General features: G+C 49.8%; 1 protein-coding gene across 2 annotated transcripts; it reads left to right on the top strand.

The window, feature by feature from the left end:
• The first annotated feature begins 10,503 nt into the window (after positions 1–10,503).
• Positions 10,504–18,366, top strand: RPN1 (ribophorin I). Of its 2 annotated transcripts, none has more exons than XM_030458298.1 (10): positions 10,504–10,793; positions 11,551–11,615; positions 13,103–13,409; positions 13,550–13,759; positions 14,697–14,889; positions 15,215–15,314; positions 15,578–15,716; positions 15,896–16,015; positions 16,478–16,723; positions 17,760–18,366. In XM_030458298.1, exons 1-10 carry the CDS (start codon positions 10,563–10,565, stop codon positions 17,940–17,942), a joined length of 1,794 nt encoding a protein of 597 aa, XP_030314158.1. In that variant the 5' UTR covers positions 10,504–10,562; the 3' UTR covers positions 17,943–18,366. The 2 variants fall into 2 exon arrangements, with proteins under 2 accessions (XP_030314158.1, XP_030314156.1); XM_030458296.1 differs by having other exon boundaries at positions 11,548–11,615; positions 17,760–18,352.
• Positions 18,367–22,316: the final 3,950 nt, after the last annotated feature.

Here is a 22,316-nt window from a genome sequence, read left to right on the forward strand (position 1 = left end):
GGGAAGGTGAAGGGGAGCCAGGGCTGCTGGGCTTTCCTCATGCGATCCGAAGGAGTTCCTTAACAGTTTTGTATTAGCTCCTCTATCTGCAGGACTGTATCATTGTTACCGATCCATAGGGAAGCCTGTGACCCAGTTTATTAACACTAAGAGTTTGCCCTCAGATGCAAATAGCTGCAGAAGAAGCTGGTTAACAATTAAAAACCAAACTGGACAAAAGAGGAAAAGCTTTGATTAGTGAAATGATGGAAAAGACCTTCCCAAACACACATGATTTCTTTGGATGGGGAAGTAAGTGTCCTCCCAGGACTGTGGGCCCTGGGCATTATCAGCAGCTGGTGGGGCAGAGCACTGGCTTTTCCCAGAACAGTTCCTTTAACAGGAGACCCACATGCTGGGCTATTAGTAGTAGACATTAATTTTCAGTTACATTGTTCCTCAGCTCTCTCTTCCTAAATTTTCCTTTTTTTCTTTCTGTTTACACAATAGGAAAAGGAATTAAAAACTGCAGGTTAAACTTCCTCCTTCCTTCTCTACCACAGACGGATTCTGGCACCATCTATCACACACATTTTTTTACACAGAGGATAACCTCACACCAAGTTCCTGTGTCATTTGCTCACTTTCTTGGCATGACCAACAGCCATGTCATGCAGTAGCTGTTGGTGATGAATTTCTGACCCTCTGCGGGAATGCAGAATTTTCTCAGACCGACAAGGCAAGATTCTGCCTGCCTGGAAGAACACACAAATCCTGGCACTCAGCAGGACCAGTGTCAGCAGAGAGACACCTGTCCTTTGGCAGGAGTGACAGCTGCATTCACAGTGACAGAATGAAGGTAGAAAAATAGTGGTAAGAAAGTGGCAAACAAAAGGACTGAGCCATGGCCACACAGAGATACACACACACACACCTTCCCACCAGAACCAGCACATGGAGAAACAGAGTGGTGCAGTGAGCAGCCCAGCATGCTCAGTTTCAGTAACCTATTAAGAAAGCTGTTATTCCTCCTCTGACTACTTGGTATCAAAACCTAACAAAAAAGGATTGAAATGGCTCCATTTGAAAGCCAGTGCCAGTTGTTCCCAATCACTAACACTGAAGAAATCCATTCCCTGCCTTTGAGGGACTTTCACTGAGCAGATACCTAAGGCTATAGTGACAATTTTTAAGACATTTACCTGTGCAGAAACATCAACCCATTTCATGCAGTCATCCCTCTAAACCAGGAAGTAAAAATATCTCTAGCTTTGATTTTCTTCTCTTAGTGACATCAAATCTCTATTTATGGATCTTTCTGATCCAATTAGAGACAGCAAAACATGGTGTGTCTTATGCCAGCTCTTTGCTTTTGTCCATGGACCAAAAGAAATCCTCCCTTTCTCTTCTTTGTCCACAAAATGCCAGGGTGAACACTGATTCAGAAACTGCTGGTTGCTGATTTCAGAAGGGTCTTCAGTGGTCCAAGGAGCACACTGGCTTAGCTGTAGTACCTACAAATCCTTAACATAGGCTGTGTATATGTCTGACGTTCCCCACAGTGCCTAATGCACTCACCCTCTTCCTATGGATGCACTGGCCACCTCTGGCCATCTCTGACACTAAAAGCTTGGGCAGAACCTACTCATTCCTCAGATACTTATCCAGCATTTCTCAAATCTTCAGAGTGCTGCAGTCTTTCCACCTCATCACTGGGCACAGCTCAGGGATCCCTCTTTGCCTGCCCTCTCTCAGCTATGCAACAATTTCCTTGTCACCCTTGGCTTTCCAGACCAGCTTCCTCAAATTATCATTAGAATGATCTAACTTCCCAAAATAAAACAAAAAAAACCAACAACAACAACAAAAAAAAGGGGTGGGGGGGGAACTAATATGCAGTAAACACACAGTATCTTGCTTTTGTACTCACAGCTTTGTCATCCTTTGATTTATCTTGTCTAGAAAAGATTGACCCTGCTTCTGCTGGCATTCTGTTCATTAGAAATCTGCTACTGCATGACCACGTATGCATTTCCACTGGCAGGAGTACAGCCACACTCTTTTGCCTGCCCTCTAATCCCTGCCTGCAGTACTAATTCAGCTCTGGTAATCTACTAATGCTTTCACCTTTGCAATCCTCAGCCCATCTCCAAGTCATGCAGCAGCAACACATGAAAGCAAAAAGCTAGCTCTGGACAAGACCTGATCACCAGATACCAACTATAGGAAGCAACTGCAATCACATTATCTTGTGGCACATCTCCAGTCTGAGCTTCTGCTGAGGTGCAGAGGACACTGCACATAGCGCAAGGGATTACCAGCATCTGTACTCACTGATAAAATGCAGCTGATGGAGGCTGAACATCTTAAAAAAACAAAGGGTAATAACGGATAAAGGATCTAGGTGCCACCATTGAAGCCTGAGCCCCACACATTGGTTGGGGGCCAACTTGCAGTGCTGCAAAGCCCAATTCTGCCATGTTCCCTCACAGCAAACACTGGAGACAGGAGCACAGAGACAAAGCACCTTTGGACTTAGTGTGACAGCTTCCCTCTGCTCAACAGCAAGAGCCACAAAACCACTGCAGAATTGTGATCTCTTTGATACTGGGAGGTGGCAATGCTGGCACCTTCCCTTAGATGCCAGCCCACACCCTGAGATGCGGACATCCAGATCTCTCTTTTGCTCTGCCTTTGAGTCAGTCTCCTACTGAGCACAGGGAACATCCCCTTAGACAAATGCCTGCACTGGCCCTGTCCAGACAGGCAGGGAGAAAACAACCCCATGGTGCTGGATCATGGTGTAAGATGGACACCACACAGCTTTGCACTCACTCATTTAGCAGCACCATAATTACCAGAAGCCTGGACTGGTAGAAGCCAAAGCCCATGGAAAGTTCAGGTGTCACAGGGCAAAGGGGTGTTTGACACCCCAGACTTTGGGTTTAGGGGCAGAGAGGCAACTACATCCTATTTATAACCATAACCCCAAGAGATTGTCACACAAACAGTTACCTGAGTACCCTGCAGGACTCCCAGCTGGCCTCCCCAGATACAGATGTTCTCCAACAACACCACACCTTCCCACTTCTACAGTCAGTGTTAAGTACCAGCTAATTGATTTTTTACAGCTGCATTGGAGGCATGTGGGTAATTTCATATGATTGTTCTCAGTATTCAAGTGGAGAAGATCATCCAGGGAGTGAAGTAACTTCCCTGAGGCCAGTGAGTCAGTTACATTGTCAGATCTGGGTCCCTCTAAACATGGACATTTCTGAAAGTTTTTTTATATATATACTGAAAGAATGGTATAAAAATAGGTACAGAGAGAAGTGCACATAGCCAGCACAGAACTGTGCAGCCCTTTGCAGAACTGGCTTTTCATCAGGACTCAAGGTTTTGCTAGAGCAGTGCATGACCAAAGCAGCAGGTTCTACAAGCTGTTACCAAGCTCTGAAGCCTTCACAGGCAAGGTCTAGTGTGCCTGAGACATTCCAGCTCATGACACTAGTGGGTTTGAAGCCATGGGGACAGGCAGGACAAACTGATGGCTGGCAGTGCCTGGGATGCTCTGCAGGACCCACAGGCTCTGTGCCACCACTCCTCTCTGCACAGGGCAATGTGTGATGGGGTGGACCAGCCACATGAGCTCTGCAACCGTGTGCTTTGTGGCAGAGGTGGCCATGTCATGCTGATGTTGTGCCCAGCATGTGTCATGGGACAGGAGCCTGGTGTCACGTGACCACTTATGGGACACCTTATGGGACACCTTATGGGACAGGTGACTCACACATCACTTCTTCCTCAGCAGTGAATCAGTGCTAAAAGGTATCCCAAATATGGCACTCCATGGGTTGGAACCATACTGGCTCCATGCACGCTATCCAGGTCCATCCTGGATGTGGAGGGACAGGGGTTTCCTGCAGAGGCACAGGAGCTCTTCTGGGACCCTCTGGGGAGGGGACATGGACAGACATGTCCCACAGCACGATTCCCTCCTCAAATGCAGGCAACAGGGTGCTGCAAATGAGCTTCAGATCCATCTGCCTCAGCTCCTTCAAGTCACAGATTTTCACAGTCTCCTCGTGTCTGCTCTAAAAGGAGAAGTAAATTCCGTATCAATGGCAACCGTGAGAAGCCTGTATCATTTTCTGTGCATGTTTTTGAAGAGGGTGGCAAAGATACTCAGCCTTGAAGGATAAGGATGTGTGGGCAGTGAGGTTTGCTTTACTTTTATCTTGGACAACACTTCTCAATGCCGGGTGCCTTAGCAGCTGCATTTTTGACCTCAGGGAGTTATGACTCAGTGTTTGCAAATCCCTGAGCCGCCAAATTGAAGGTATGCCCTGCAAAGCACAATCACCTAACACAGAAATGGTTATAGGTGGGTGTTAAAGCTTCACTTAGTCTCTTCTAGCACTCAGGGCTGGCTCCATATCCCTGCCCGAATTCCATCAGTAAAGGAATGAAGAAGAAAGAATGATCTTTTATCCTCAAGTTTGTTTTTTTTTCCTCTGTGATCATCAGTGTTTTTATCAGGCTAGAGCAATTGCATTCACTGCTGCAGACAAGGGCTGTTCACAGAGGGTTAATTCTCCCTCTTTCTGGGTGACACACCAAACAGGCAGCAGTAGGAAGGAATCACCACAAGCCAACAGGCAGGGGTTGTCTCTGGGGAAGAGGATGCTGTAGACCACCATGTACACATCCTCCTGAGGTCTGTCAGCAGCCAGGCTTGACCCTGGCAGGGGCAGAGGGGCTGCCTTTGAAGGAGAAAAGTAAATCCTAGCTTTTGCAAAGCTAGGTACTTTGCAAAGCACCATCCAGGAAAGTCCACGCCTGTGGATTCCAAAATTTAGTAACCTGGTGGAAAACCTACATTACCTCACTGCAAGCACAGCATAAACACGAGGCTCCTGCAGGAAGCAGAAGGCACAGCAAGAACTGCCAATCTGCAAATGACCCCCTTTTGCTGCTGTTGGCAGGATCCTCAACTTCCCACTGCCTGTGCCTCATCATGCAAAATTGAGGCCTTAAAATCCAGGCTTAAGCTCTACATGAACGACTGGCTTGCAAGGTAAATACACCAGCAAGCACTTTCCTTTCCAAATACAAGCTGGGAAAGAGGATGCACACATAGACTGTTCCGTGCTGAGATGGAAACCCAGTTTTAGTGCTGGGAAGCCCAGTGACAGTTCCTTACCCGGTTTCACTGACACTGAGAACAGGACGGCAGAACCTGGGGCCTTATTCATCCTGCAGTGGATCCTGGGTCTGGATTTGCAGGACCTTAAGGGCTCAGAATGAAAACAACACATGACCATACACCTGAGGAACTGGTCACTAAATCCTCACCCCATCCTTCACCTCGGGGAGGGACAAACACCACCTCCTGCAGCAACTCCAGATGCACTGAGCACCCCAGAGCCGATCAGGATGACAGGGCAGCGATGCTGCGGTGGGATCCCTGCCGCGGACCCCCGTAAGGTGCCTCGTTACCCCAGGGGTTTGGGTAACTCTTGCCCATCGCAAACCTCAACAGGAACCTGCGGGGCGGGAGCTGGAACTGCCCTTTCGCTCACTGTCATTACCGACGTGCTGCCTGCAGCGAGCGGGGCGGCTGACCCGGCACCACCCCTGCCGGTACCACCCCTGCCAGTACCATCCCTGCCGCCCCTGGGCTGTGCCATCGCCCACCGCCGGCCCCTACGCCACCTGCGTAGCGCACGCTATTCTCCAAGGGGTAGCGCTACGCTACCGCGCCGGCACCGCCCCCACGGCTGCTGGGGCCCAGGGCGACCCCTGGCGGCCGCGCGGGGACAGAGCGGGGAGGGCCCCTGAGAGAGGCGCCTTGGGGCGGGGACAGGGAAGGCTTTGGGGCACCCAGCCCAGAGCTGGGATCCATCCCCATCTCCCAGCACAGGCAGGGACAGAGCTGGCAGGGCGGCTGCATGGCCCCCCGTGTTGCAGCACAGCTGCCAGCAGATACCCGCCAGGACCCCAAGTGCAACTTGTCCATGCTGGGGAGCTCGGCCCCAGCCGCATGGATGCCATAGGGGTTTCCGATGGATGCTTTTTCACTGCCTTTGGCTCCGTGTTTTTTCTGACAACCACGGGTGCTGTTGCCTTCGTTGTCAACCCTGGGAGGTTTAGGGTCTTGGGCAACTGAGCATCTGGCTGAGGTGTGATCCTCTGCCAGGCCCTGAGCTGAACAACCCAGTCTGCAGAGCATGGGTGCCTTCAGCCACTGCCCCACAAGCTTCCACCTCCCCTCTGCTCATGGCTAGGACCCCCAGCCTTCCCCTGTGAGGCATGGAAGGACAGCAGCTTCCCTGCCCCTGGTTCTCTGTGAAAGGCAGCATTTGTCTTTTCAAACCACGACGTACACCTTGTCCTCCTCTGGCATTGCAGACACCACTGCCAAAGGCATCCTCAAGCTGCAGAGCGATGCAGACCACCGGGCTGGTTCAAAGCAAGTATTGTACCCAGGTCCTGCCTGCACTGGGGAGTACTGGAGCGGAAGCTCTGATCACACCCTAATTTTTTGGTGCAGTTAAACCAGCACTATTCCCACTACCAAAACCACGCTCTGATCCTGTGACAAAATCCAGACCCAAGCGAGCTGAAGTGACCCCCACTTCTTGCAATTTTTTCCTCCCTGTTACACCACCACCTGTAATGCAGTGCTCTCACGCCCTTAAAAGACTCACAGATGTTCTCCCATTTTCTTCCAGCAGGTTTTCCTGTGTGGTTCCCAGTGTTTCATACAATTGCTGTGCACAGCCAGTTTTCCCGTTAGCTTTCCTGAATCTAATGTGGGAAGAAAAGCAGATTTATTTTGTTTTAAACCCAAGAAGGAGTTATTTTAAAGAGGAACATTGTACAGGGGGCTACTGCAGATTCCTGAAGAAACCCCAGAGGAGCCCACAGTGCCCCATCAGCCCTGTCTCTGTGAGAAGGCAGGACACGTTTCCAGCACAGCCAAACAAAGCACAGGAGCTGAGCCCCAACCAGCCCCCCCCTCTGGGCCCACCACTCCCATGGAAATCACAGGCAAGCCCCAAGCAAGAATCACTGTGTGTTTTGCTTGGCAGAGATTCAGTGTGAGTTGTGCTGACTAGCTGAAAAATGAGGTTATAAAAAATAATTAATCTGGAAGACTTTATTTTTTTTTCCCCCAGCTGCTTTTCAAGAGCCTTAGCAAGGCTCAGCAAACTCTGCCATCCCTCACTTGGGTCATACCTGTGCTCTTGTGGATGGAAAACCTCACTCAGGATCTAATACAGAGGCAGAAGTGCCCTCTGTCTCACATGAGCAGCCAGAAGGCTGCCTTCATTTACACAGAGAGGATTAAACAGTGAAACACCAATAAAATCTGAAGTACAGTTTTATCTCGGTCATCACAAGGGCCACGTGCCTGTGCTCTTTTCAGGATTTGTATTAAAATCTGCAAGATAAGGTGTTGCCAGGATGACTCCTGCTACAGATGCACAGCTCTGGTTAATAATATCTCTTGCTCCTTGCCTAGACTCCTCAGAGAGCAATGCATTATGTCATGGTCCCTGCGTATTCCTGGCACAACCTTCCTAATGGCACGAGGATAAACTCCGTTCCCTGCTGCTACAGGCTTCAATGCACTCCTGTGGTCAAAGCCAACCTGCTCCTTCAGGAAAGCAACTTCTCCTTTCCTCCTTGAGAAAAAATTGCTCTGACAGATGACACAGCTCTGAGTTTGGCATCAGCACTGTAAAAACAGAAGAGCATAGGGTTTTTCTGGGGTTCAGCTTTGTCCATGTCTTATCCTGCCAGGGTCATTTATTAGACTGCCCTCAACCCTGGCAGACAGCTCAGCTGGCTCTGGCTCCATTGTGACTGCTCCCCTTCCACTGCTCGAGGTCCCTGAAAATGATGTGCTCTCTGTCACCTGAAGCTAGGCACACTGCTTCCCCACCCACAGCTCTCTGGGTCATTACTGCTGGAGGGGAACATTCCCTGCAATGGGTGACTTTAAAAAAAAACAACAACAATGTAAGGAGACAAAAAATAATCTCTGGCTCTCACTGCTGCTTGGCACTCACCCTTGGGCTGACCAGATCCACATGCAGGCACCACAGCCTATGACACTCAGGAGGCGAGGCTGGCACGGGCCCAAGTGCTCCTCAGATGCAAAAGCAGCCTCTCCCAGCTCCAACACTGCCCACGAGATACCCTCAAGCTATCCCAACCATCATAACCAGTGCACCCAGCCAGGGACCAGTCCCACTATCGCCATCCAGCTGTAAACTGAACCCACGCATGAAGGAACAACAGCCCAGCACCACCCAGTGCAACCTCAGAGGTCTACACAGTACCCAGGGCAGCAGTGTGTGGGGCTGGGGGGGCTGAACTCAGCCTTGAAGCAAGAAACCTAAGGGCAAAAGCTTTTCAGCCCAAAGATAAATTGACCCGACACGGTGGGGCTGAAATCTTGGAATAGGTGCTGTACAGGCTCAGCATGACTCAATTACCACAATTAGAAATGGATCTGCACATGGGGTTAGTGGCTAACAGGCTGATTCAGGGCTCACCCAGCTCTGGGATGGGGCAGATGTTGAAACATTTGCATTTGCCAGAAACCTCGGATCCAGACTCAGGGCTGAACCCATCAGAGACCAACCTTTGGCCTGGGATGTAATGACTGAAGCCCAATTATCTCCAGACACAAGGGGAATGTGCAGTTATTTCTTTCATTCTCTTTGCCAGAAGAAATTGCTTGAGGGAGGGAAGGGAAATAAAGGCTGGAGCTGCATGTGTTATTAAAGATGCAGCCTAGAGTTAATTTATTCCTGCGAGAAGGAGGTTGGGGCTGAAGGAAGAAAAGTGACAGCCACTTCTAAAGAACTTTTCTGTGCTAAAACCAACCTGGACAACTGGGGGGAGCACCCAGCTGCAGCACTGCTGGCTAGCCTTAAATAAGAGCCAGCAGTTTTGTTTAGCCATCCATGTTTCACAGTTATTTTCTCCTTGAACCTGCCTACCCAGTTCCCATGGCCCCAAAGCCTGGCTCTTTAGAGAAGAGAGCCAAGATAAACGTGCTTTTCCTGGAGAGCAGAGAGACCTGGAACATCTACCTAGCTGGAAGCACAAGGCTGAGGAGCTGAACACCCTGATGCAACCATCTCCTGCTGTGCTTCTGGAAGACAGCCCTGCTGTCACCCAAAACACGGTGACAAAGCCACCCGCTTGCACTAGGATATGCTAGCAGGCCAGCTGCCAAATTCACAGCTCTGGTGCCTAAATAAATCAAAGGGAAATTGAAGTAATTTGCCAAGAAAGCATCCCTTACAGGATCTGGAGGGCAGGGGTAAAGGAAAGACTGGTTACGAGGTGATGCTGTTTTGAATATAGCACACCAGGAGACATGCCATTTTATTTAGCCTTTGCCAAGGGGCTATTTGTCTCCAGATCTCAGCACATATTTAGGAAATCCCCTTCTGATACTTGGCAATATCAGGCCAATTCAAAGAATTATCTTTGTGACTCATATTAGAATCTGAAAGAAAGGTCGATTCTTGGATCACATTATACAAACATGAACAGTCTGTTGTCCCACAGGGCTCACAGGCAAAAGCCCTGCTCTGGCAATCGTGGCAAACATCCGTTCCTTGCTTTTATCTGCTTTAGATGTTTGGGAACAAAGTGCCAATCACCTCTTCCCCAGTCGTGTTAGCCTACTAACATTTTCCTTTCTCCATCTCTTTTTGCCCGAGTTAGTTGAGGTTACCATGCAGCCTGCAGCACTCCTGCTCTGGCATCATTCAGCTGTCAATCAGCAGTGGGCTTGGCTGGTTTTTTGGAAGAAGATCTGGATTTAGCTTAAAGTCTACTTATCTTAAACATCACCTTACAGAGCAACACCACTTCACCTACCAGAGAGACAAACCCTCCCAGTGTCACAGCATCACAGAACGGTTTGGGGTTGAAGGGACCCTGAAGGTCACCTGGTTCCAACCCCTCTGCAGGGGCAGGGACACCCCCAGCCACACCGAGCTGCTCAAAGCTCTGGGGCTCATTAATTTGGCAGCACCGTGAGCTCCATCCCGGCTCAGTGCTCTTTGGACAGAGCCGCCACTGCTACCACCGCCCACTGGATCCTGAGAAAAACGAGGGGGAAGCAGCTGCTTTGTAGGGAGGACGGAGACTTAACAGCACAGGGATGCGCTCAGCGCCCCGAGATGCCGATGATAGCCGCTTTTGATCCTTTTCGGGTCCCGCTGTGGCAGCCATCCTTCTAGCGCTTGGCCAGGCCTCGAAGCACCCCAGGGCCCAGCCGAACCACGGGAACCCCCGGGCTTGCTGTTGGGAAGCTCCGCGGGATGCTGGAGCCAGCCCCGGGGCTCTGCCCGGGACCGATCCTCCGTGCCCCAAGCCCAGCCTTTCTACTCAGGCACTCGCACGGCCGCCCCACCCCGCGCAGGGGGCCTCAAGCGTCGCTGGGCGCCGCCATTGTGAGCCTCCCCACCGACAGGGCGCCGCCATCTTGTGCCCTCCCTGCACAGCGCGGGCGCCGCCATCTTGTGCCCTCCCCGTGCGGCGTGTCGGCCATGGCGGGGATGCTCTGCCGCCTGCTCCTCTTCCTGGCGGCCGCCGGGGCCGTCGCCGCCGCCGATCTGCTACTGGAGGAGGCTCGGCGCTCCGTGGACCTCAGCACCCACCTCGCCAAGGTCTCGGCCGAGCTCAGCCTCTCCAACGCGGCGGGCGGCACAGCCGCTTCCGCCTTTCTGCTGGCGCTGGAGCCCGGCCTGGAGTCCCGCCTGGCCTACCTGGGGGTGCAGGTGAGCGCGGAGGGCAGCGGGGGACGGGGCCCTGCTCCTGGGGCACGGGGGGAGCCTAGCACGGCCCCGGGTGCTGCCCGGGCCCCGCTTCCCGCAGGGACACGTCGGCACAGCGCTCCCTACGCCCCGCGGAGGGCTCCGGGGCAGCCGGCGTGGCGGTCAGGGAGAGAGGGGCCCTCCCCTCCCCGGTGCTCCCGCTGCCTGGATGCTGTCGGTATCCGGAACAAAGGGGCGAATGGCTGAGGGGTCGAGAGGTGCTAATAAATTGCTGCTAATGAATTGCTGCCGTAACGAGAGCAGCTGGAGCGCTGCTTGTAGCCCCGGATAGTGCGGGGACGGGGGAGCCCCGGCTTCTTACCCCAGGGGATGTAAGTGCAAGAGGGGTTCTTCTAATCCCAGGAGGATTTGCACTGCTCTCCTCCCTGGCTGACCGCGTCAGGTGCCTATGGCTTGCTTGCTTCCCAGCCACTGTAGAAAACTTCCGTGAGAAAACACAAAAGCAGTTGACAGAGATTCTCATTTGCTCAAGTTCCAGTGACTGTGGGAATCTCCAGTATCCGCTCTTGCACACTGTCCCCATTGCATTTTGTACTGATGAAAAAGCTACTTTTTAAAGTAGTTCTCTATCAACTTCTACTATCGGGAGGGATGGGGGCAGGCCATTCACTTAATATCCTTATCCAGTGCATACTCCATACATATCCACTTTTTAAGTTTTCAGCAGCAGCACAGCAATCAATCTGTTGTTTTGGAGCAGGTGAAGGGGGAGGAAGAGGAGGAAAACACCTTGGAAGTGAGAGAGACTAAAGTTAAGGGCAAAAGGTGAGTGTCACCCTCTAAGGTTGTACATCTGAGTTACATCCTTGTCCTCAGGATGGAGCAGAAATACTACTGCAGACCCACATACCTGGAGATCCTGAAAATCTTTTGTTCTTGAAAATGTCCACTCAGTAGTCAGACTGCATCCTGGTGTGCTGCAGAGCTGGGGAGCACAGTTCACACAAGCAGCTAAACCCAATTCCTGCAGCACAGTAGAAGTAATTTGCTTCCCTCAGGTACTCTTTCCTTGGGAGATGGCACATCTAGCTTTAGGTCTCTGCACTGAACCTAACACAAGCAGCTCATAGCCACTGCTCTCAGCCACCAAGGCTGCTTGTGAGGGGAGAGTCTTATAAAGGGACAGAATCTCTCTTCAATGCCACTCACCTGTTTTTAAGGGAGCTCAGCTGTGCTCACTCTCGTGCTCAGTGTCCTGTTCCTTCATCAAGTAAGAGGAGCATCCTATCTACAGTCATACTCTTACCCATTGCTCCTTTTGGGGCCCTGAAATGATTGGCAGTGGTGATTACAGAGAGGCTGTAAGTGCTCTTTGGCAGCCTCCCCAAAGCACTGCTCTTCATCTGTGATGTAGGGAGTACCACAGCGTGGTGGATACTGCAGCCCAGCACAGGCTGTTGCCTGCTGCAGGGAGGGAGGATGCTGGTTTGGCCTGAGGCTCTGTACTGGCAAATTTGATATATTGTGCATGTGCTGAAAGACTGGCACAAGCACATGTTTCTGAGTGGTGAGAGCTGAGAAGCAAAGTGCTTGTGAAGTGGGTCAGAAGCATGGTGCTACTGGGTTTCAAAGGGCAGTAGCTGTGGAGTGAAATTGCTAAGGTGGACCAATGTTTCTGACATAGCTGGAGGTCTCCTGTAATCCTGCTCTTAGGCCACCAGGAGTGACTTTAAGTCTGTTCTCTTCTCTCATCATGTTGGTCCATCCAGTGCATCCTTTGAGGCTTAGTGGAATCTCATTTCTTTATGTAGTACCTCAGTCCAAACCTATGGTCATTTTCCAGCCCTCTCAGTTTCAGATCCTGTAGGCAAAAACCTGAGAACGAATAGATTTTGTGGGAACAGGTACTTAAGATGTTTGTGATTTGTCTTCTAGAAATCAGCATGTTTCCTCTTGATTCAAATCATTCTTGTCATCTGGCAAAGAATGTTAAACACCCTCTGAAACCTACTTTGTAAATGCTGAACTAGGGAGGGGAATATGTCACTTGTCCCTTTCCCAGTTGGGACTCGTGTGTCTCTGCAAAGCAAAGACTGTAATTGTGCTTGGGCACAGCTCATCCCCTGTTTGCCCAGCCCAGAACTAAGCACACCCTCTGGGACAAGGCATCTGTGTGCCTTTGAGGAGCAAATAAAATAATGGGCAGCAGTCCCACACGGTGTATGTGATTCATGGGCTTCCATCCACAGGAAATGGTGGATGTGGTTGCTCTCTCAGGGGAGGTCTCACTTACCTGTTCTTCTCCCTTCCAGTGGAAAATTCTTCTCTGTGAAGCTGCCATCTCCTTTGGCACCAGGAGCCAAGGTCCGTGTATCTGTTGACATGGTTTTCACACACGTCCTGCAGCCCTACCCCACCCATATCACCCAAAGTGAAAAGCAGTTTGTGGTCTTTGAAGGAAATCACTATTTCTACTCACCATACCTCACCAAGATCCAAACGACCCGGGTCAAACTGGCCTCTAGGAATGTGGAGAGTTACACCAAGCTGGGCAATCCTTCCCGCACAGAAGACATGATAGAGTATGGCCCCTTCAAGGACATCCCTCCATACAGCCAGGTAAATGTCTGGGCAAAGAGGCTCTGGAGAAAGCATCCTGCAAAGATAGCACCTGAGAGGCTGGTGGGATATGGAGACAGGTAATTGTAAGGAAAAGTTGCTCCTCACTTCAGGTCTAATAGTTGATCTTTTCTCCTTAGGACACTCTGAAGGTGCACTATGAAAATAACAGTCCATTCCTGACTATCACCAGTATGACCAGAGTGATTGAGGTGTCTCACTGGGGAAACATTGCTGTTGAAGAGACGGTTGATTTAAAGCACACAGGAGCAGTGCTGAAAGGGCCTTTCTCCAGATATGACTACCAGAGACAGCCAGACAGTGGGATCTCTTCTGTCAAGTCTTTTAAGGTTGACATTTTTCGTATTTCTTTTTACTGTGCTTCCCTTTTTCTTATGTCCCCAGAAAGAAAGAAAAATAGAGTTGTCCTTTCCTTTGTCCTTTCCATCTTAAGTAAGAAGGGAACATTCAAGCTCTGATCTATTTTCACAGAAGGCTTGTGCTAGATAGGAATGGCTTTAGGAGGTAGATTTAGGAGGTTCTATGCTTCATTGCATCTGTTGGCCAAAGAAACTACATACACCAGGGCATGTAGTGTTTCTCCCACCCCTCCAATCTCAGGGACCCTCTAAAGCCTCTACTCCCTGTGCTAACAGCTCTCCTTTCTGTTTTCCATTGTGCAAGGGCCATTCATTCTATCCCCACCCTCTCATTTTCAGAGTTGCCTTCTCTGTCCTCCCCTCATCGTGATGAACAGGACTAATTGGAAACTCACCCATTCCTTCCTTGCTCACAAAGCATTTGACAAGAGTTGAAGCTGTGGCTATGCTAGCCACATATGAAAAGTATGTGTTTTCATCTGAACCAAAACCTTTCTGTCACTTGCAGCCTCCTGGATTGATTGTTGTAATTCTCTAAAGTGGTGCAGCCAAACAGAAATCTCATTTTGCTGAGCATCAAGCCAGCAAGCCCGGTGAGGTCGGGCAGCAGGCTGGAGTGAAAAGGAAATTGCTGTCCTGGTGAGCATGATGAGATCCCTTGCTCTCTGGGATATTTGATACTGGCCTGGAGAAAGCACATTCATTTAGCAGCCAAGTGATTTTAGTTCTGGCAGTCACTTGTGTGGCTGATTGCTCAAAATAGCACAATTTTACCACTTGGTGCAACTGAATGGGTATTTTGTCATCTCTCACAGTTCCTTGATGCTTAACAGCCATCACTGGTTTTGCCAATTTCACTGGAAACAATTCCTCACCAATTCACTGGCTGTTGCTTCTCTCCATACAGACCATTCTCCCAGCTGCTGCTCAGGATGTCTATTACAGAGATGAAATTGGAAACATCTCCACCAGTCACCTTCTTGTCCTGGATGACTCCGTGGAGATGGAGATCCGTCCCCGCTTCCCACTTTTTGGAGGATGGAAAACCCATTACATCATCGGATATAACCTGCCAAGCTATGAATACCTCTACAATCTTGGTGGGTGGCACAGGGGGAGGGATTATGAAGCCTTCTCTTTGTTTAAAGGTGGTTGCTATACAGCAAGGAATTAAAAGCTATGGTATGCTGCACCTTAGCAACATGAGTTGCTAGCTATTTTTTCCAGATTATGCAGATCCTTCTTTTCTGGGCTTCCTTCAGGTTTTTGTAGATTAAATCTGGTCAAAATATACTTAAGTGAGCTGGTGCCCCCTGCTGCACAATGTATCCATCTGAATTCTGGTTTTCTGTTAGGAGCTGAGCATCAAGGTTGCCCTTTGTTCTCCGAGGAACTGTAACCATCCTCTGGTCTGCCCTCTCTTAGGTGATCAGTATGCCTTGAAAATGAGATTTGTTGACCACGTATTTGATGAGCAAGTTACAGACTCTCTGACTGTCAAGATTGTCCTGCCAGAAGGTGCCAAGTGAGTGTCATTAGTCCTGGCTTGCTACTGCAGAGGGTGCTGTGTTGGTGGCAATTCTTAGCCTTCTGAAATAGCCTGGGGACAGTGAAACGAAACTGTGACTGTGCATGTGGAGGAGGCCTTGGGACACTGCTTTTCTTTTTCCTAGGGAGTTGTTTAAACTGCAGAATTAGGCTGTGCTCCAGGCTGTGGTTGGCCAGGCAAGTCCTAGGTTACATCATCTCACTGTATAGTCATATAGGACTATCTGGCTTTATTCATAGGAATATCCATGTGGACAGCCCCTATGAAATCAATCGTGCTTCAGATGAGCTTCACTACACTTACTTGGATACTTTTGGACGTCCAGTTATTGTAGCACACAAGAGCAACCTGGTGGAGCAGCACATCCAAGACATCGTGGTGAGTGTGGCCTCTCTGCATGTTTTGCCTGAGCAGCTGCACATCTGTATTCAGCAGCACAAACATCTGTATCAGGTTCCAGAAACACATGCTGGCTGGACTGCATGGCTAGTTCTGTCTGGGAAGGGGACTTCATCATGACATGGGTCACTCCTCAGTGTTTTGAACTTCTCTTCTAGATTCATTACACCTTCAACAAAATCTTGATGCTGCAGGAGCCTCTGTTGGTCGTTGGAGCTTTTTACATCTTGTTCTTCACTGTGATTGTCTATGTGAGGCTGGATTTCTCCATCACTAAGGTGCTGTATGATGCAAAGCCCTGTGGGATCATTACTCAGATGAGAGTAATTTTCTTACCAGTAATTCTTACTGAATATTCCTGCTGATTGGGTATCTTACTAGATGCTTAAGCAGAACCCTGTTTTCATGATGCCTGAGCATTGATACTCCTGCAGGGTTTAAATGGGTGTGCTCTAGCTAACCTGAATGTGACTTCTGGATGAAAAGGAATCTCTCCCTGAGAAGCAGGGATGTCAGCAATTCTCTTTCTGCAACTTTTAAACTTACTTTTGTTAAGCTATTTGTTGGGCTAGGCTGAGTGCTGAAAGATGCTTACCCAAATCAGTACTTGGACCATCACTTAATTACTGTCAGTTGACTAATTTCAAAGTGTCTGTAACAGTCCTGTAGCAGAATGCAATCTTGGCTTCCTGCAGGTCACAGATAGGACTGCTTTGATCTTCCCTTCTGTCCTCTTGCAGGATCCAGCTGCTGAAGCTAGGATGAAGGTTGCCTGCATCACAGAGCAAGTGCTTACTCTGGTGAACAAGCGGCTTGGGCTGTACCGTCACTTTGATGAAGCAGTGAATAAATACAAGCAGTCACGGGACATCTCCACCCTGAACAGTGGCAAAAAGGCTTTGGAGACAGAGCACAAAGCCCTGACAAATGAAATAGCCTCTCTGCAGTCTAAACTGAAGACAGAAGGCTCTGATTTATGTGATAAAGTAAGAAATTAGAATTTTTTTTTTGACCTCTCCTTGTCTTTGCTGTATCAAGTATTCTAGATGAGATTTAAATTGGGGTTTAGTTTCTGCAGCCTGTATAATTTTTTTTTCCCCCTCTGAAAAAGGCTTGGTCCCTGCCAGGAGGTGTGAAGATGAGGTTATTGTTTTTGCAGTAATCTTTGTTGCACAGGCCTGTAAGTGCTGCTGGTAAACACCTGCTTCTACTGTTTCTTAAACAGCCCTTGAACCAGCTGCATGAGTACAGATTAATGCTTTTGTAACACAGTCCTGATGCTTCTCACTGAGCTTGTGGCTGTGACACTTGGGCAAAAGTGGAAACTATCAACATGTTATCACTTCTGACTTTACTACTGACATCAGCCAAACAAAAATTTTCTCCCTCATCTCTTACTTTCTTGTACATGTGAATTTGGTGCTGACAGAATTTTGGTAATGTGATGCTCCTCAGGGGTTTTTTTGCTATTCAATGTTGAAAGCCATGGCACAGTGAGTATGCACCCACTAGCCTTTCCTCCCTCCACTATATTTCAACACTTACCTGGAACAGCCACTTAACTCCAAGTGATGGACCTTAGAGATTAAAATGTCCCTTCAGCCAGCATCCACCTTGCTTAATCTGTTATTAACTCAAAGGGTATCTCTGTCATTACAGACCTGCTTTTCTCACACCATTAATGTTAGCTGTAGGGATACAGCTTCCAGCTGTCACAGTTGTGATTTAGCTTGAAGCCTTTAAAATCTTTTAACACTCATTTGCCCCTGTCTCCTTGGAGTATGGCTCCTGGGTCCTTGGAGCCACTTTATCTACACTGCTTAATTATCCAGTCATATTTCTCAAGATGTGATGCCAAAGAGATGTGACAGCTCAGAAGGCAATACTCAGTGGCAGGGAGTGTTTACACTTAGCATCATCTTCATCTTTTGCTCCATCCTTACTGTCTCTTCAATTCCAGCTTGACTGTGGGGATGTTTTTTTGTCTGCTCTAATATTTCCCTTTTTGCTCACTCCCATAAGGTAAGTGAGATCCAGAAGCTTGATGGCCAAGTCAAGGAGCTCGTTCTGAAGTCCTCAGTGGAGGCTGAGCGGCTGGTGGCTGGCAAGCTGAAGAAGGACACATACATTGAGAATGAGAAGATGCATTCCAACAAGCGCCAGGACCTGGTCACCAAAATTGACAACATCCTTGATGCACTCTAACTCTCTGGTTTAGCACCTGGGTGGAGGGGAAAGGTATGAAGGGAGGTGAGAAGCTTGGGAGTAGATACTCTTGGAGCCAAAACTCCTTCCCAGCAAAATTAGGGTAAAAGTTGATGTGAAGTGTCTGAAAGTATGTTTTGTTTTAAGATTTTTTCTTGAGCTTGTCTGCTCAGCAACACGTGCTGTGCCAGGGACCATGCCATCACAGTGTTTGGCTGGGTAACAGGATTTCTTTACCAGAGGTGAGGCTCAGCCAGGTTACAAAACAGCCTCCAGCTTTTGGTTTTCCCTGTGCCCTGACTAAACGCACACAAGCAGCCAGTCTGAGCACAGACACGCTCATGGCAAATCTGAATGTGGCATCTCCAGAAAGAATAAAAGACACCTTTGTTCTACTTTGAAATAAAACCGCCCCTGCCTTGCCTGTACGTGTTGTGCAGGGGTGGGGGGAGGCAGAGGGGGTGGGTGGCCCTATCCTGCCCATGACCCTGGGGAACAGAGCTCGGCCCTGACTGCTCCCAGCACCTATGGCCTTGAAAGCTCTGCCACCCCAACCTAGGCAGGGGAGAGAGCCAAGCCCTTGTTCTCTAGGGACATGCATGCACCTACACCCTTACTGGGAAAAAAAACCACTCAGAAAAAAAACCACAACACAACCCCTACTGGTAGCCTCTAGGTGCCACGTGCTTTTCTAGTGTGTGTGACCAGTCCCTGTAGCCCTTGTGCTGGATGTCTCAAGCAGTCTCCCCCTTTTATTCCCTGGATAAAAGCTGTCCTTATTGCTTCTCTCTCTTTAGAGGAAGCAGTTTGTAGGAGACCCCATTGCCTCAGCCACACAGCTTTGTTAGTCAGGAATGTTCTGCTCCTGGCTTAGGCTGCCAGCTCTCCTGTGCCACAAACCTCACCTTGCAAGGGTGGGCAAGCCTAGATCCCCTCTCACTGTGTTCCCTGTACAGGTGCTGCCGGGAGCTCTCAAAATGGGACCTGCCTGACCAGGGTGGGAACAACCAACAGCTAGAATCAAATAAACCATTGTGAACCTATTGGGCCAGACCACAAGTGCACATTACCTAGGGAGGTACCAGGAGCATCAAAGCCAGACGGGCTGCCTGTTGTACCCAGGGCAATGCAGGCAGGTCCAGGGGAGGACTAAAGGGATCAAAGTGATGATCCTGGGGGCATCCTTCACTTTCCATTCCACCTGGCAGAAAAAAGGCAGTTCCACACGTCTTTCCCCATGTCCCACCCCTGCCTGGCTTCCCAGGCAGCCCAGACCCTCAAGGGCATAGTGGAGTTTCCTGTGCCCATGATCTCAAAGCCTGCTGAGGTTCATGCTGTGTCTCTGAATCTTTCCCTCCCTATCTCAAGTTATTCTGCTTGATGAGGAGACACCTAAGCCCTCACAGCTGCTGGGCAGCTTCAGATCCTGCTTGTTAATGGAAGCCACAGCTACAGAGACAGCAGCTATAAATAGTCTGGATAAATGCAGCCAAACCAAGCAAAAAAAAAACCAACTCCAGTCCCCAAGGAGAACTGCCCCAATTTTAGAGGCTGAGAATAAAACAGATGCTGCAAGAAGAAAAGCTTTGTTCCTCTCCCCACACTTCCCTTTCTGCTGCTGCCCACCCTGCTCCAGGTGGCTGCAGGCTCCAGCACTGTGGATCCTGTGCTTCTGCCCCCAAAGCTGCTCCTGTGGGGCCAGCTCATGGGCAGGGAAAGGGCAACTGAGGACAAGTAGCCCAAGGCTGTTCCCACTCTTGGGCTCAGCACAGTTTCTTGGGGTGGGCATGAGATCCCTGGGCTCCTGCATGCTTTTCAACTGAAATGGGATGGAGACATTCTCCAAGGTGAGTTTCATCCCCCAAAGGGGACCCTTACCTTTGTACCTACTCCCCTCTACCAGCAAAACCCAAGGCTTCTGGGGACATACAGCAAAGAAGCACCCCACACCCCAAAGCATGCAATGTCCTTGCTGAGCCCCCACAGCAGATGGGCCCCCACAACCTGTGGCAGTAGCCCACAGCAGCACATACATCTGGGAACCCCTTCAACAGAGACACAGCAGCAGAGTGACCTAGAAACCAGAGCAATTTCTGGATTCCTGCAAATTTTCTCCTGAGAATAAGTTAGAAAAAAAAGGAGGAAAAATACATAGCACCTACCAGGAGTTCAGGAGCCGTGGGAGAGCCAGAGCAACAGCACCTGATAGCAGCCAATAGATGCATTAAAGCAGCAGCTGTTTGACAAATTTAAAGGGGGCAGCCTCCAATCCCTGGGGTGGGGGAGAAGTGGGGAGGGACATTGGGCCAGGAAGGCTGTCAGCTGCTCATCTCTTGCTATTCTGCCCCTCAGGCTTGAAGAGATCTGACTTGAAAATCATCTCTTGTGGCTTGGTTTTATAAACCATCAAAGTATCCAAGGAAGTTTCAAAATCATCTCTCCCTGCTCAGGCCCCAGCCACTCACCAAACCTGTGCCCAAAGGTGCCCACTGAGGATGGTTTCCCTAGGAAGGAGCTGCTGCAGGGCAGCCCAAGAGCCTTCACCAGCAGAGCCATCAGGGAGTTCAGTCTCTCCTCCACGTGTTTTGCTGTGTTTTGCTTTGCTTCTGCAGCTGCTGCATCCTTCAGCCAGTGTCACCATGCTGCCCTCTGCCATCAGGGTGAGTCCAGCTGGTCCTTGGCCAGGGCTGGTCTTGCTGGCACCATTTTTGGCTGGCTTTGGAATCTCCCTGAACTCCCTGAACTTGGAAAGCTGCTGCTTTCCAAGGATATCCTGTATTTCTTCCAAGCTTGGCAGCTCATGAAGTGTGAGGGATCAGAGCCAGCAGGTTCCAAAAGCATCACAGCCAGCACTGGGCAGGGATGGAGGCACTGCCACCAGGGAATCCAGGCATGAGGGTTCCTCTTCCCTTCAGCTATGCATATGGCCATCTAACCCGAGACCTGTGGGCAGGGGAAATCCCAAACTGGTGGAGAGGACAACCTCTATCCTCCTGCTGCCTTTGAAAACACTCTGGCCTTCAAGAGGGGGCTGAGAGCTACAGAAGGACCAGGCTTTGTCTCCCCTGCTCTGCACAGAAGCTTTTCTGGGCTAGGAAGTTCACTTGTGATCTTATGCAGAAAAAATAGCCTGGGGAAGCTGTGAGGATTTGGAAGGTATCTGCCAGGGGAATTGCAGAGCGGCAATAGGAAAAGTCAGGCTTGGATAAAGGAGCACTTAAAACCCTCCAGCAGATTAACATCTCACTGGTAATTAAAGCTGAGCCCTGCTGGGACTCTGATTCGTTTTGCTCCTGTGCAGAGTTTGGAACCAAAATTTTGGAAGGGCTGAAATTTCCCTCCTTGGCAAAGGGAACAAAATTAAGAGAAAAGGGAGAAGAGAAAAAAAAAAAAGAAAAGAAAAAAAAAAAGAAAAAAAAGAAAAAGAAAAAAAAAGTGTACTTAGAAGAAGGAAAAGGAAACCACACAACTGCAAGATTTGCTGGTGAAAGCGAGCAGCCATGATTTCAGGTCCCCAGCTCAGTGCAGCCACCTGCCTTACACGGGGTGGCACCCACCCGGCTCCCCCCTGCCTCCCCACACCCCACAGCTCCACATCTCACCAGGGTGCTGCCTGCACCTCAAGGCTTCTCCTGGGCATCCTGGACAGCCAGAGAACAACTTCTCCCTCTTCAACTTCTCACAGACAGTGAAACTACAGAACTACAGACATGCTGAGGAGGTCCAACCCACGCTTCAGTAGATGCTCAGACTCAGGAGCTAGAGAAAACAAATGGGGTTTTATAGTCAGGTGCAGGGTAATTCCCACCCACAGCCCTAGCCAGCCCCTTATCCACCCTCTGTGGGTGGGGAAAGCCCAGCACAGTTTCTAAACCTTCAATGCTGTCTCCCCTCCTGGTGCTGACACCTTCCCTTTGCTCCACAAGGATGAGCAACCACCTTTTTATTCTCATTCAACAAAATAAAATCACCAGGCTAAATTCAGAGCAAATCCTGCAGGTCTGCTGTCAGGTCTGAGGGGCACCATGTTCCCGAAGCAGCCTACCCAAAAGCACACCTGGTCCAGAAACACCTCTTCCAGCCAACCTGGCCCCAGCACCTCACAGGGAGAGCTGGAGCACGCACTGAGCACCACCAGATCATCCATACTATGATGCTGCCCACTAAGGGATGGCCAGGGAGCCCTCCCTGAGGCTTCCACACCCCTCACCAGCACAGGGGATTTTGGTGAGCTCCCAGGTCAAACAGCATCCATGGTCTCTCACCTTTCATCTACCCATGGACCATCCCACAGCACCTGGGGTGATCCAGCCCCATGGCGGTCTGGCAGCCACCCAAAGCATGGCTCCACAGATGGACAGACAGACATCCCCA

This window comes from Calypte anna, chromosome 12 (genome assembly GCF_003957555.1).
Source record: "Calypte anna isolate BGI_N300 chromosome 12, bCalAnn1_v1.p, whole genome shotgun sequence".
NCBI classification, from domain to species: domain Eukaryota; kingdom Metazoa; phylum Chordata; class Aves; order Apodiformes; family Trochilidae; genus Calypte; species Calypte anna.